The sequence below is a fragment of the Saccopteryx leptura genome, chromosome 10, assembly GCF_036850995.1.
Source record: "Saccopteryx leptura isolate mSacLep1 chromosome 10, mSacLep1_pri_phased_curated, whole genome shotgun sequence".
NCBI lineage: Eukaryota > Metazoa > Chordata > Mammalia > Chiroptera > Emballonuridae > Saccopteryx > Saccopteryx leptura.
In genome coordinates this window covers 56,797,834-56,813,493 of record NC_089512.1, presented here as the reverse complement: position 1 = coordinate 56,813,493, position 15,660 = coordinate 56,797,834, and the positions used below count along the sequence as shown (strand labels likewise).

Below are 15,660 nucleotides of genomic sequence, written 5' to 3'. Positions count from 1 at the left end.
CAGGCAGTGGTGCAATGGATAGAGCATCAGACTGGGTCGCAGGGGACCCAGGTTCAAAACCCCAGGATCGTCGGCTTGAGCGTGGGCTCATCCAGCATGAGTGTGGGCTCACCAGCAGGAGTACAGGGTTGCTGGCTTGAACATAGCTCATAAACATGACCCCATGGTCGCTGACTTGAGCCCAAAGGTCAGTGGCTTGAGCAAGGGGTCACTCGCTCTGCTGTAGCCCCCTGGTCAAGCCACATATGAGAAAGTAGTCAATGAACAACTAAGGTGCTGCAACAAAGAATTGATGCTTCTGCTCTCTCCTTTCCTGTCTGTCCGTCCCTATCTGTCCCTCTCTCTGACTCACTCTCTGTCAAAAAAAACAAAAAAAAAACACCTTTCCAGAAACATTCATTTTGGTTGTTATTGGCAGTGTTTTCAGATTTTTTTTTTTTGCCAGTTCACCTTTCTCTGATGAAAAGAATCATTCTGGACTCCTTGCTAAAGTCTGATGCTCTAGTGGTAGGTATCAGAAGGCAGCTGATTGGGCTTGCTCTGCCTGCCACATTTCCCTGACCAGGATGTCTATATAACTACTGCTAAGATTTTGTCTGTGGTTACCTTTGTGAATAATTTTTTGGATCTTGGTATTCTTAGTTAATAGAATTATATTTAAGCCTTTCTCAGACCGCAGTGGGTTGTGATAGTAATAAAATTTCTACCCGTCCTAATTTTGGAGTTATTTTGCCCAGTCCTCTTACTTTAAAAAGAACTTTAAAAACTTTTTTGAGATGACAGTTTTTTTCCATCTCTCACTGTGTTGCTTCTGATGGTCCCCCAGAATTATGTAGTTAGTTCTGGGAAACTGAAATGAACCCTGACCAATAACCATTATAGAATGCCTTGTAACTTTGCAGTTTAGGTCAAATATTCTCTTGAGTCCTACCAGCCTAGGCAACCATGATATACAGATCCAAAAAGAAAAAAGGGACAATTGCCTAAATCTTTTGTTAAAACTTTATGTAATGTGTTGGGACCTCAGTTAAGAGAAAATAAAAATCCGAAGATCAGATGCAAGTAAGTGTTAGAGCATCTAACACTTAAAGGTATGGAGCCTTAGTATATAGTCCTTGATTCTGGCAGCCCACTTCTGTCGCCAGATCAACTGATGCATATGCCAGAAAACTGTGTGAGGTTCTTTTTTTCGTGAGCTGTACAAGGTGCAGCCTTTAAGAAAAGAAAACTAGTGGACATAAGGCTTACCAAGGAAAAATGACTTCAGATTCTGTTCTAATGAATTTTAAGGAGGTACCCTTCTTAGAACTGTGCAGAAGTACTGTCCTGTCAGTTACATATTAAGGAAGCATTTGGTAGAATTTAATATGTAATTGAAGTATTTAAAAAAGGCAGCTTGTGGCCTAACCAGGCGATGGCGCAGTGGATAGAGCCTCAGATTGGGATGCAGAGGACCCAGGTTTGAGACCTCGAGGTTGCCAGCTTGAGTGCGGGCTCATCTGGTTTGAGCAAAGCTCACCAGCTTGGACCCAAGGTCGCTGGCTTGAGCAAGGGGTTACTCGGTCTGCTGAAGGCCCACAGTCAAGGCACATATGAGAAAGCAATCAATGAACAACTAAGGTGTCACAATGAAAAACTGTTGATTGGTGCTTCTCATCTCTCTCCGTTCCTGTCTGTCTGTCCCTATCTATCCCTCTCTCTCTGACTCTCTCTCTGTCTCTGTAAAAAAATAAATAAATAAATTTACTATTAAAAAAAAAGGCAGCTTGTGTGTCAATAGATACTCTTGATGTTATAGGACAGATTCTGAAATATATGAAGATGCAGTAGAACTTCAGCAGTTTTTTATTAAAATTCGTGATGAACTCTGCAAAAATGGAGAGATTCTTCTTTCACCGGCACTCAGCTATACCACAAAACATTTGCATAATGATGTGGAAAAAGAGAAAAAGGAAAAATTACCAAAAGAAATAGAGGAAGATAAACTAAAACGAGAAGAAGAAAAAAGAGGTTGGTTTCTTTTTATTTTACTAACTATAAAGAAATATACTATACTTTTTTATAGCTTGTCTTATAATTAGCTGTGGAAAAGAGTCCTGTTTTTATAAATGCAAATTCAGGATGTTGACACTTTCAGAATAGACATAGTAAGATGGAAGTGTTTTTATCATTTGGTCATCAGACTGGAAAAGATGTGACACAGCTGTTAATGTAGTATTTCAGGAACAGAGTTAATTAATTCACGTGTGTGGGAGATTAATACTATTGGTAGATAAAAGCCTAAGGGTCCCGGCTTGGGCTGGGAAGCATTCTCAGTCCTAAGTGCATCGAGGTTCTCTTACATTGCTCGGCAGCATGCGTCTTCTTGTACAGACTCCAGGTCAGATAAATAGATGATATTTTGGCTGAACCTGATAACAAGAAGGAAATTTAAAAAATTTTTAATTGTATCAGCAGAAAAATATTACTTAGAGTCACTTGTCAAAAGTTAGAAATATTTTGACAGTAAGAATTTTTATTAGAAATTTGGTTGTTTCTGCCTAACTGGTGTAGTGGATAAAGTGTTGACCTGGAATGCAGTGGTCGCCAGTTTGAAACCCTGGGCTTGCCCCATCAAGGCACATACGAGAAGCAACTACTACTGTAAGTTTATGTTTCCCGATACCCCCGCCCCCTGTCTTTCTCTTCTCTCTCTAAAATAAACATATAAAATCTTTAAAAGAAAAAAAGAAAAGCAGAGCAACATAAAGACAAAGACAGTAGGAAATTGTTGTCCCTTTCTCAGCACTGTACCTGTTTTATGACTAGAGGAAAGGGAGCCCTGTTGCAGAGAGCTGCTTTCTGAGGCTGCCAGAGCATCCCTGTTAATAACTCTGTTTATTTGGGGGAGGGGGGTTGCACTAAAACATAGACTATATTTCTCAGCAGTGTGACTAGAAATAGATAAGAAGTAGAGCCTTGCCGTAAAAATGTGAAGTCAGCACTAGAAGGACTGAGAAGGAAACGCTATAGAAGCAGGGTAAAGGTTATTGTAACTAGTTATTTCTAGCCATGAGAGAACTACAGTCTGCTTCAGATTGTCCTATGTCAGGTTAATTTATGAATATTAAAGGACAATACAACAGCAGAAAGTAGGATAGTGGTGTGTATGTCAGTTTGCCCTCTATATCTTTAAGCTATAGAGAAGGTTTTTTAGTGAATATTAAGGGAAACCAAATACTATGTAATAATGTAATAATTATTGTATTAAGTACTAGAACTACTCATACAAGGGTAAGTAAGTAAAGATAAAACAACAGAGAACTTCCACTTAAACATGACATTGTACACAAATACAAGAAGTAGCCTATTGCTACTTCTTCCCAAACATCTCTAAAATGATGGAAAGGGGATTTTAAAACAAAACAAAAGAGCCCTGGCCGGCTAGCACAGCAGTAGAGTGTCGGCCCAGCTTGTGGAAGTCCCAGGTTTGATTTTCGGCCAGGGCACACAGGAGAAGCACCCATCTGCTTCTCCACTCCCCCCTCTCCTTCTTCTCTATCTCTCTCTTCCCCTCCCGCAGCCAAGGCTCCATTGGAGCAAAGATGGCCCGGGTGCTGGGGATGGCTCCATGGCCTCTGCCTCAGGAGCTAGAATGGCTCCAGTTGCAACAGAGCAATGCCTCAGATGGGCAGAGTATTGCCTTCTGGTGGGTATGCCAGGTGGATCCTGGTCAGGTGCATGCAGGAGTTTGTCTTTCTGCCTCCCCGCTTCTCACTTCAGAAAAATACAAAAACAAAAACAACAAAAAAAGACAAACACAGAAGCATTCCTTGGCCTAAAAAAAAGTAAAAGAAAACAGTGAAAGAAGAGATAATGGCAATTAAAATTAGAAATCTAGAAAATGAATGAATAAGTTGCTAACACTGGCTTCAATGCAACATTGGATGAAGACCTTAAGCAGGCCATTTTCTGTCTAGAACTGCACAGGGATTAGAATACCAGGTATTCCTGAAAATGAAGGTGCACGGGGAGCTTAAAACAGAAGGATTAGTTGGAAGTCTAAATTTAATGAATTACCAGATCTTCTCCCAAACCCTTCCAGTGACTTCATCCTAAAGAGTCTGACCAATGGTTTTCAGTTGCCTGTCTGTGGATAACCACTGTTTTATACTTAGGGACAACCAGGAAGACCTAAGGGTGAGGTTATAGTTCTGAAAAAAGAATTTATACTAAATAGTGAGACACCTCACTCCCCACCCCCAGCCCTCTTAACTACTTAGCTCCTAGAATGCTGGCAGTCAGGCTTAGAGTTCTGAGAACAGGAGATTTTATTTCTCTTAAGAAAAGGACCAGGCAGCCCTTGCTGGATAGCTCAGTTGGTTAGAGCATCAACCTGATAATCAGAGGGTTCTGGCTCGATCCCCAGTCAGGACACATACAGAAACATTGATTTTTCTGCCTTTCTCCTTCTCTTTCTAAATCAGTAAATAAAAAATTTTTTTTAATTTAAAAAAAAACGGACCAGGCAATGTGGAAAAACTAAAGTTAACATCTGGAAGTCCCCAATAAAATCACCAATCAACCAGTTCTATGTATGCATAGGGAACTTGTAATCAACTTTTTTAGCATTTCAACTTAAAATAGGAATAGGTACTTATTTAAATAGGACCAAATATTTAAGGAAAATCACTAAGATGTGAAATAGAGAACAAAACAAAAAGAAAAAATGATCTTGGATGAAACAAAAAATGTAAAAGCAGAAGAAAATAATGTAAAAAAAAAACCAAAAAACAACCTGACCAGGCGGTGGCGCAGTGGATAGAGCGTCGGACTGGGACGCAGAGGACCCAGGTTCGAAACCCCAAGGTCGCCATTTTGAGCGCAGGGTTGCTGGCTTGAACATGGATCATAGACCTGACCCCGTGGTCTCTAGCTTGAGCCTGAAAGGTCGCTGGCTTGAGCAAGGGGTCAATTGCTCTCCTGTAGCTTCCCCCACCACATCCCCCACCATGGTCAAGGCACATATGAGAAAGCAATCAATGAACAACTAAGGTGCCACAATGAAGAACTGATGCTTCTCATCTCTCTCCCTTCCTGTCTGTCCCTATCTGTCTCTCTCTCTGTCAAAAAAAAAAAATTATAGTAGAGAGGGATGAGGGATAAAATTGTTGTTTAATGACACAAACTTACAAGTAGTAAATGAGTAGTGGAAGTCTAATGCACAGTATAATATAGACAGATTTGTACTATAATTATGTAATGTGATAAATATAAAACTACAATGACAACAATATATAAACATCAGAGTAACACTTTATACACCTTAAATTTACATATTATATGTCAAATTTACTTAATTAAAAATTTTAATGATAAAAGGATTAGAAGATAAAGTTGAAGAAATCTCTGAAGGAATAGAACAACAAATGGAAATAAAGAAAGAGAAAGGTAAATAAAAGATAAGCACAGGAGACCCAGAATCCAAATAACCTCAAGACACAGTTCTGCTAAGTTTTCTATACATGTAATGAAGATCCCTTTCCTCCACTTTTCAATAACATTTTTCTTCATTTTCTTGAGTCTTCAGCTGCCAAGTTGTTGATGTTCATTTCTCTATCAACAATCTGTTCAAGGCAGTGAAGACTAAATTTTCTGTCATGCTTCTCAAAATTCTTCCAGTCTCTGCTTATTACCCAATTCCAAAGTAACTTCCATATTTTTTTAGATATTTGTTAAGTAACATTCCTCTACCAGGTACCAAAATCTCATCTAATATCATCAATTCAAAAGTCCCAAATCTTGGCCCTGTCCCATTGTCTCAGTGGTAGAGCGTTGGCCTGGCATGTGGATGTCCCAGGTTCAATTCCTGGTCTGGGCACATAGGAGAAGCGACTATCTGTTTCTCTACCCTTCCCCCTCTTGTTTCTCTCTCTCTCTCTCTCTCTCTCTCTCTCTCCCTCCCTTCCTCCCTCTCTTCCCCTCCTGCAGCCATGGCTTTCTTGGAATGAGTTGGCCATGGCACTGAGGATGGTTCCATGACCTCTGCATTAGGTGCTAGGAAGATCTTGGTTGCTGAGCAATGGAGCAATGGCCTCAGATGGGCAGAGCAACACCCCATGGGGGGCTGCTGGGTGGATCCCAGTCAGGGCGCATGGAGGAGTCTGCCTCTGCCTCCACGCTTCTCACTTAAGAAAAAAAGAAGTCCCAAATCTCATTACTTAATCTAAATTTAGGTATATGGGTGAGTCTCTGAGTGTAATCCATCCTGGGACACAATCCTTCTCCATTTGTAGATCTGTGAAACTAAAACAAGTTCTCTGCTCCTATAATACAATGATGGAAATGCATAGGCTAAGAGAGTCATTTCCATTCAAAAGAAAGAAATGGAAGGGAAAAGAAAGTGTCATCAATTCCTAGCAATTTCAAAAATCCGGAGGGGCAGACTTCATTAGGTTTTAAGTCTTGGAAATATACATAGTTCTCTGTGGCTCAATACTCTGCTCTCTGAATCATCCTTTTTCATAAAATAGGTAGCATGTGTTTTTTTGTTTTTTTACAATGACAGAGCGAGAGTCAGAGGGATAGATAGGGACAGACAGGCAGGAACGGAGAGAGATGAGAAGCATCAATCATCAGTTTTTCGTTGTGGCACTTTAGTTGTTCATTGATTGCTTTCTCATATGTACCTTGACCGTGGAGCTACAGCAGACCAAGTAAGCCCTTACTCAAGCCAGCGACCTTGGATCCAAGCTGTTGAGCTTTGCTCAAACCAGATGAGCCTGCACTCAAGCTGGCGACCTCAGGGTCTCAAACCTGGGTCCTCTGCATCCCAGTCCAAGGCTCTATCCACTGCGCCACTGCCCGGTCAGGCATAGGTAGCATGTGTTTACAGCTGAGTTTTTTATATCAGCCCATTTTCCTGTCTCTAGAATTTGGGGGATTTAATAGCCCTCTTTCATTTTGTACTCTATGTTCTTTCATCCTAGTTGACATATTCTTGCTGGCATAAAATTCTCAAGAACCCTGTGGCCCTGGCCGGTTGGCTCAGCGGTAGAGCGTCGGCCTGGCGTGCAGGAGTCCCGGGTTCAATTCCCGGCCAGGGCACACAGGAGAAGCGCCCATCTGCCTCTCCACCCCTCCTCCTCTCCTTCCTCTCTGTCTCTCTCTTCCCCTCCCGCAGCCGAGGCTCCATTGGAGCAAAGATGGCCCGGGCGCTGGGGATGGCTCTGTGGCCTCTGCCTCAGGCGCTAGAATGGCTCTGGATGCAACAGAGGGGCAGAACATCGCCCCCTGGTGGGCATGCAGGGTGGATCCCAGTCGGGCGCATGCGGGAGTCTGTCTGACTGCCTCCCTGTTTCCAGCTTCGGAAAAATGAAAGAAAAAAAAAATTCTCAAGAACCCTGTGAATATGCTGCATGTGTCACAGGAATTCACTTGATTAATCAACTATTCAATAACATTTTCCACCAAAATGGCAAAGCTTTACCAGAAGTATAAGGATCTAGTATACCAATGTTAGGAAATGGAGAAACTGACCCCTGGTAGCCAGTGAGGGACCTAAATTGTTATATACTTTTAAGGGGTCAGTTTGGAATTTGCATTTAAAAAAAAACATTTAAAATACTTATTTCCAACTGTTCTGTTAATGAAAATTATCCTAAGGAAATAAAGATGTGGGCAGAACTTTATTCCCCAAAACAAAACAACTATGGTATTTGCAAACAGTGGCTTACTGGAGCCATTAAAAAGTTTTATTTGCCCTGGCCGGCTGGCTCAGCGGTAGAGCGTCGGCCTGGCGTGCGGGGGACCCGGGTTCGATTTCCGGCCAGGGCACGTAGGAGAAGCGCCCATTTGCTTCTCCACCCCCACCCCCTCCTTCCTCTCTGTCTCTCTCTTCCCCTCCCGCAGCCAAGGCTCCATTGGAGCAAAGATGGCTTGGGCGGTGGGGATGGCTCCTTGGCCTCTGCACCAGGCGCTAGAGTGGCTCTGGTCGCGGCAGAGGGACGCCCCAGAGGGGCAGAGCATCGCCCCTGGTGGGCGTGCCGGGTGGATCCCGGTTGGGCGCATGCGGGAGTCTGTCTGTCTCTCCCCATTTCCAGCTTCAGAAAAATACAAAAAAAAAAAAAAAGTTTTATTTAACAAAAATCAAAGTTCTGTTGAAAAGTAGTAGTTAGTCTCGAGAAATGATCATGATATGTTGTGTGTACATATATAGTTTATTGTATAACAGGGGTCCCCAAACTGCGGCCCCCTGAGGCCATTTATCCAGCCCCCACCGCACTTCGGAAGGGGCACCTCTTTAATTGGTGGTCAGTGAGAGGAGCACATTGACTATCTCATTAGCCAAAAGCAGGCCCATAGTTCCCATTGAAATACTGGTTTGTTGATTTTAATTTACTTGTTCTTTATTTTAAATATTGTATTTTTCCTGTTTTGTTTCTTTACTTTATAATAAGATCTGTGCAGTGTGCATAGGGATTTGTTCATAGTTTTTTTTATAGTCCGGCCCTCCAATGGTCTGAGGGACAGTGAACTGGCCCCCTGTGTAAAAAGTTTGGGGACCCCTGTTGTATAATATACATATTCCATATTTCCTCAGTTGTAAGATACCATTAATTGTGCCAATATCTGTGTAATAACTATTAGAAAATACTTTCAGAGGAATTAAGATGAAGATGAAGTGCATGTGAGATTATCTCTAGGATTACGTGATTTACAAGTGACCTATGTATCATCCAGAATGACTACACTGAGCATGTACTATTATGATAATCATTTTATTTTGTAGATCCTTTATTGAATGTATTTATTTAATGGCAGTTAGTTGTAATTCAAGAAGGCAGCTTCGAGTAGAGGCTGTTGAGAATAATGTGGATATCGCACTATTTGCCCTGAATCCTGCCTTTGCATGTCTGGAAAAGAATTAAATATAGTATGTGTCGTTTGAGTCCTACACCTGATTCTAACATTCCTTAATGAGAACCACCTTTGTCTTTTTTACCTAAGAGGCTGAAAAGAGTGAAGATTCCTCAGGTGCAACAGGCCTCTCAGGCTTACATCGCACATATAGCCAGGACTGCAGCTTTAAGAACAGCATGTACCATGTTGGAGATTACGTCTATGTAGAGCCCGCAGAAGCTAACCTACAACCACATATAGTCTGTATTGAGAGACTGTGGGAAGATTCTGCTGGTAAGTTCATTTTAAGTTGAAAGGCAGATCTGTGAGATGTGACTGTTTTACTCCTTGGTCCTCAGGGAAGAAAATTATTATTCAGGCATTTTTTGTCTTCTAACAATAGCTGTTCTACAATATATAAAGTTAATTAAGTACTCTCTATATGAAAAACATAGGACCTAGCCCTGTGGAGCAGTGGCACAGTTGAATCGAAAGAAATGTAACTTTCTTTTTTAGAGAGAGACAGGAAGGGAGAGAGATAAAAAGCATCAACTGGTAATTGTGTCACTTTTAGTTGTTCATTGATTGCCTCTCAAATGTGCCTTGACTAGGCAGTTAAAGCTGAGCCAGTGACCCCTTGCTCAAGCCAGGGACCATTGTATCATTTCAGTGATCCCATATTCAAGCTGGTGACAGCTGACGAGCCTGTGCTCAAGCCAGCAACCTCTGGGTGTCAAACCTGATACCCCAGCATCCCAGGTTGGCACTCTATCTGCTGCATTACCACCAAGTCAGTTGAAATGTAACTTTTTTTTTTTTTTTTTTACCGAGAGAGAAGGACAGACAGGAAGGGAGAGAGATGAAAAGCAGCATCAAGTCATTGTTGCAGCACTTCAGTTGTTCATTGATTGCCTCTCATATGTGCCTTGACCAGGGGGCTCCAGCTGAGCTAGTGACTGACCCCTTGCTTAAGCCAGTGAGCTTGGGGTCATGTCTGTTATCCCACACTCAAGCTGGTGAGCCCATGCTCAAGCCGGCGACCTTGGTGTTTCAAACCTGGGTCCTCAGTATCCCAGGTCGATGCTCTATCCACTGCGCCACTGCCTGTTCAGGCGAAATGCAACTTCTTGAAGTCTTGCTGAGATTTATTTGTTTAACTGATATTTATTAAAAACACACAATGGCCTGCATGGTGCAGTGGATAGAACATCGACCTGGGATGCTGAGGAACTAGGTTCGAACCCCCGAGGTTGCTGGTTTGAGCCCAAAGGTTGTTAACTTGAGCCCAAGGGTCACTGGCTTGAAGCCCAAAGTCACTTGTTTGAGCAATGGGTCACTCTCTCAGCTGGAGTCCCCTGGTCAAAGCTGTATGCTAAAGCAATCAATGAACAACTAAAAATGCTGCAACAGGCCTGACCTGTGGTGGCACAGTGGATCAAGCATTGACCTGAAATGCTGAGGTCGCCGGTTCTTTTTTTTTTTTTTTTAAATAAATTTTTATTAATGGTAATGGGATGACATTAATAAATCAGGGTACATATATTCAAAGAAGACATGTCTAGGTTATTTTGTCATTAAATTATGTTGCATACCTCTCACCCAAAGTCAGATTGTCCTCCGCCACCCTCTATCTAGTTCTCTGTGCCCCTCCCCCTCCCCCTAACTCTCTCCCTCCCTCCCTCCCATGTCCTCCCTCCCCCCACCCCTGGTAACCACCACACTCTTGTCCATGTCTCTTAGTCTCATTTTTATGTTCCACCAATGTATGGAATCATGTAGTTCTTGTTTTTTTCTGATTTACTTATTTCACTCCTTATAATGTTATCAAGATCCCACCATTTTGCTGTAAAAGATCTGATGTCATCATTTCTTATGGCTGAGTAGTATTCCATAGTGTATATGTGCCACATCTTCTTTATCCAGTCTTCTATTGAAGGGCTTTTTGGTTGTTTCCATGTCTTGGCCACTGTGAACAGTGCTGCAATGAACATGGGGCTACATGTGTCTTCACGTATCAATGTTTCTGAGGTTTTGGGGTATATACCCAGTAGAGGGATTGCTGGGTCATAAGGTAGTTCTATTTGCAGTTTTTTGAGGAACCACCATACTTTCCTCCATAATGGTTGTACTACTTTACAGTCCCACCAACAGTGAATGAGGGTTCCTTTTTCTCCACAGCCTCTCCAACATTTGCTATTACCCGTCTTGTTGATAATAGCTAATCTAACAGGGGTGAGGTGGTATCTCATTGTAGTTTTGATTTGCATTTCCCTAATAACTAATGAAGCTGAGCATCTTTTCATATATCTGTTGGCCATTTGTATCTCTTCCTGGGAGAAGTGTCTATTCATGTCCTCTTCCCATTTTTTTATTGGATTGTTTGTTTGTTTGTTGTTGAGTTTTATGAGTTCTTTGTAAATTTTGGATATTAGGCCCTTATCTGAGCTGTTGTTTGAAAATATCATTTCCCATTTAGTTGGCTGTCTGTTTATTTTGATATCAGTTTCTCTTGCTGAGCAAAAACTTTTTATTCTGATGTAGTCCCATTCATTTATCTTTGCCTTCACTTCTCTTGCCATTGGAGTCAAGTTCATAAAATGTTCTTTAAAACCCAGGTCCATGAGTTTAGTACCTATGTCTTCTTCTATGTACTTTATTGTTTCAGGTCTTATATTTAGGTCTTTGATCCATTTTGAATTAATTTTAGTACACAGGGACAGGCTGTAGTCGAGTTTCATTCTTTTGCATGTGGCTTTCCAGTTTTCCCAACACCATTTGTTGAAGAGGCTTTCTTTTCTCCATTGTGTGTTGTTAGCCCCTTTATCAAAGATTATTTGACCATATATATGTGGTTTTATTTCTGGGCTTTCTATTCTGTTCCATTGGTCTGAGTGTCTATTTTTCTGCCAATACCATGCTGTTTTGATTATCGTGGCCCTATAATATAGTTTAAAGTCAGGTATTGTAATGCCCCCAGCTTCATTCTTTTTCCTTAGGATTGTTTTGGCTATTCGGGGTCTTTTATAGTTCCATAGAAATCTGATGATTTTTTGTTCCATTTCTTTAAGAAATCTCATAGGAATTTTGATGGGAATTGCATTAAATTTGTATATTGCTTTGGGTAATATGGCCATTTTGATTATATTTATTCTTCCTATCCAAGAACAAGGAATATTTTTCCATTTCATTGTATCTTTTTCGATTTCCCTTAACAATGCTTTGTAATTTTCATTATAAAGGTCCTTTACATTCTTTGTTATGTTTATTCCTAGGTATTTTATTTTTTTTGTTGCAATCGTGAAGGGGATTATTTTTTTGAGTTCGTTTTCTAATATTTCATTGTTGGCATATAGAAAGGCTATGGACTTTTGTATGTTAATTTTGTATCCTGGAGGTCGCCGGTTCTAAACCCTGGGCTTGCCCGGTCAATGCATATATGGGAGAGTTGATGCTTCCTGCTCCTCCCTCCTCTCTCTCTCTCTCTCTCTCTCTTCTCTAAAATGAATAAATAAATAAAAATAATTTTAAAAAAATAAGCCTGACCAGGCGGTGGCGCAGTGAATAGAGCATCGGACTGGGATGCGGAAGACCCAGGTTCAAGACCCCAAGGTCGCCTGCTTGAGCACACGATCATCTGGTTTGAGCAAAGCTCACCAGTTTGGACCCAAGGTCACTGGCTTGAGCAAGGTATTACTCGGTCTGCTGAAGGCCCACAGTCAAAGCACATATGAGAAAGCAATCAATGAACAACTAGTGTCGCAACGAAAAACTGATGATTGATGCTTCTCATCTCTTCGTTCCTGTCTGTCCCTCTCTCTTACTCTCTCTGTGTCTTTGTAAAGAAAAAGAAAAAGAAAAAGAACTGGGAGAAATAAATGTTAAAAATAAATAAATAAATAAAATGCTGAAACGAGACAATGCTTTTTACCTCTCTCCCTTCCTATCTGTCTGACCCTGTCTATCCCTTTCTTCTCTCTCTGACTCTCCTTCTCTTTCTCTCTCTCAGACATTGCCATGAGGCCCTGGCCGGTTGACTCAGTGGTAGAGCGTCAGCCTGGCATCAGAAGTCCTGGGTTCGATTCCCAGCCAGGGCACATAGGAGAAGTGCCCATCTGCTTCTCCACTCCTCCCCCTCTCCTTCCTCTCTGTCTCTCTCTTCCCCTCCTGCAGCCAAGGCTCCATTGGAGCAAAGTTTGCCCGGGCGCTGGGGAAGGCTCCATGGCCTGCGCCTCAGGCGCTAGACTGGCTCTGGTTGCGACAGAGCGAGGCCCCGGATGGGCAGAGCATCACCCCCTTGTGGGCGTGCCGGGTGGATCCCGGTCAGGCGCATGCGGGAGTCTGTCTGACTGCCTCCCCGTTTCCAGCTTCAGAAAAATACAAAAAAAAACAAAAACAAAAAAACAAAAAAAAAAACACATTTCCATGAAATCCTGGCTGGATAGCTGGCGGGTAGCTCTGTTGGTTAGAGCATTGTCCTGATACATCAAGATTGTGGTTTCAGTCCTTGGTCAGGGCACATACAAGAATTGACCAATAAATGCATGGATGGTCAATAAATGCTTGGATAGAGCAACAGGTTCATTTTCTGTCTCTCTCCCTTCCTCTCTTTCTTTCCTAAAATCTATCAATAAATAAAAATTTTGCCCTGGCCAGTGGCACAGTGGATAGAGCATTGTCGCACAGTGTCAAGGTCGTCAGTTCAATTCTAGGGTCACTGGTTTGAGCCTTGGTCAGGGCACATATGAGAAGGAATCAGTGGGTACACAACTAAGTGGAATAATGACTTGTCTCTTCCCTCTCTCCCTATCTCCCTTCCTCTCTCAAATCAATGGAAAAATAAATATTTAAAAATATAAAAACACACCCTGCATCAAACTCCATAAGATAGCAGAGATTCAGAAGAACACCAGGGTTATGTTTTACACCTGGCAGAACAACTTCAGTAAAAATCACAAATAAAAAATAATTATAGAGAGATGTGCCTTGACTTAGAATTTGATTTCATAAAGGCTTCTTAGAAAAATTACCTTTAATTTGAGACACGGTGAATGAATAGGAGTTATCGAAGCCAAAAGCAGGCAGAAATGTGATCCAGGCAGTCCAATTCTTTCCGCTGTTCATTATGTGAAATACTTTTGTATTTGACCCCAGCAGAGTAAAGCAGGTCCTATCACCTTCTTTATTCTATGTATTACATATTTTTTAATATGAGGGAGAAAGTAGCATTTTCAAGGCCTTAGTACACTTCATTATTTTAAAGTATTATTCCTTCTACGATAATTATATTAAGAATGTGGCCTAGAAAGCACATTGGTAGGTTCAGACCATGGCAGAATGGATTTTCTCATTCTGTAAAGACTATGTGATTGCTATCATCAATAATTCTCTCTCTTTTTTGTTTTTGAGGAGAAAAATGGTTGTATGGCTGTTGGTTTTATCGGCCAAATGAAACATTCCATCTGGCTACACGAAAATTCCTAGAAAAAGAAGTTTTTAAGAGTGACTATTACAATAAAGTTCCAGTTAGTAAAATTCTAGGAAAATGTGTGGTCATGTTTGTCAAGGTAAGAAACATATTAGTTCAAAAAGTATAAATCATTCCATAAGAATAAAAGTTATAAGCACAAAAAAATTGATATGTATAAAATTAAGAGCTCTGTTTTAAACTGGAAAAAAATATTTTTTAAACTGTGTGTGACCTGTATATAAAGATTTAGAAAAAAGTTAGCCTGAACAGTGAAGGTAAATGACCATTTGCTGCCTATACTATGTAACTAGTATATGCAGTCAACTTAAAGTTTTTATATTGCCAGACTTAATTTTTTAGAATGACATTTTCTTTAAGATCATTATAACTAGCTAGTGTGGTTCTCAGTATTAAGATTTACTTTTTATGTATGTATCTAATATAGGCTCAGGAGCCCAACCCATAGCTTTAAGGAACATTATAGCTGTATGAAATACTAATATAGTTTCAAAGGGGTAATTGTTAGGTAAATAAGCTAAATGGTATATATTTAATAAAGTCATTCTGAAGCAAACAAATAAATACTACTAGACCATTATTTACTGTTTGTTATTAATGGTCAGAAAGTCTTAACAGTTTAACTTTTATTAGGTTGGTTGGTGTTTACTTTTGTTTTTTTGGCTCACTGGTTTTCAGAAAATTTACCTAATTAATTTTATTCTTATATTCCCCAGGAATACTTTAAATTATGCCCAGAGAACTTTCGAGATGAGGATGTATTTGTCTGTGAATCTCGGTATTCGGCCAAAACCAAATCTTTTAAGAAGATTAAACTATGGACCATGCCCATCAGTTCAGTTAGGTTTGTCCCTCGGGATGTGCCCCTGCCTGTTGTTCGAGTGGCCTCTGTATTTGCAAATGCAGATAAAGGTGATGATGAGAAGAACACAGACAACTCAGAAGACAGTCGAACTGAAGACAATTTTAACTTGGAAAAGGTATGTAGATAATAGCCACACAGTAAAGAATTTTCCATTACAAAATAAACAATATAAAACTTTAGCCAAACAGAAAGAAGGGGACTATACAGGAAAGACAGAAATTAATACTTAGCCAACAGAACAGTAGAATTTAAAAGTAAATCTGAGTGCTAATCCTCTGACAGGTGTAGTAAGATAAACTACCAACCATCTTCATAAAAATGAAGGGAATTATGCTCAGACATTTAAAATGTGGAAGAAATTTAAAGGCTTATATAATTCTGTTAATAAATTTGAAAGCTTGAATAAATAAAATGAATAGTTTTGTAGGAT

At 40.7% G+C, this 15,660-nt stretch overlaps 1 protein-coding gene across 30 annotated transcripts in view; it reads left to right on the top strand.

The window, feature by feature from the left end:
- Positions 1-15,660, top strand: part of PBRM1 (polybromo 1) — a 155,405-nt gene that overhangs the window by 85,171 nt on the left and 54,574 nt on the right. For all 30 annotated transcript variants that reach the window (XM_066350658.1, XM_066350677.1, XM_066350670.1 and 27 more), the window contains 4 exons: positions 1,799-2,010; positions 8,989-9,174; positions 14,287-14,444; positions 15,082-15,345. In XM_066350658.1, coding sequence (XP_066206755.1) covers positions 1,799-2,010; positions 8,989-9,174; positions 14,287-14,444; positions 15,082-15,345 — 820 coding nt within the window. The remainder of the gene's footprint in view (positions 1-1,798; positions 2,011-8,988; positions 9,175-14,286; positions 14,445-15,081; positions 15,346-15,660) is intronic.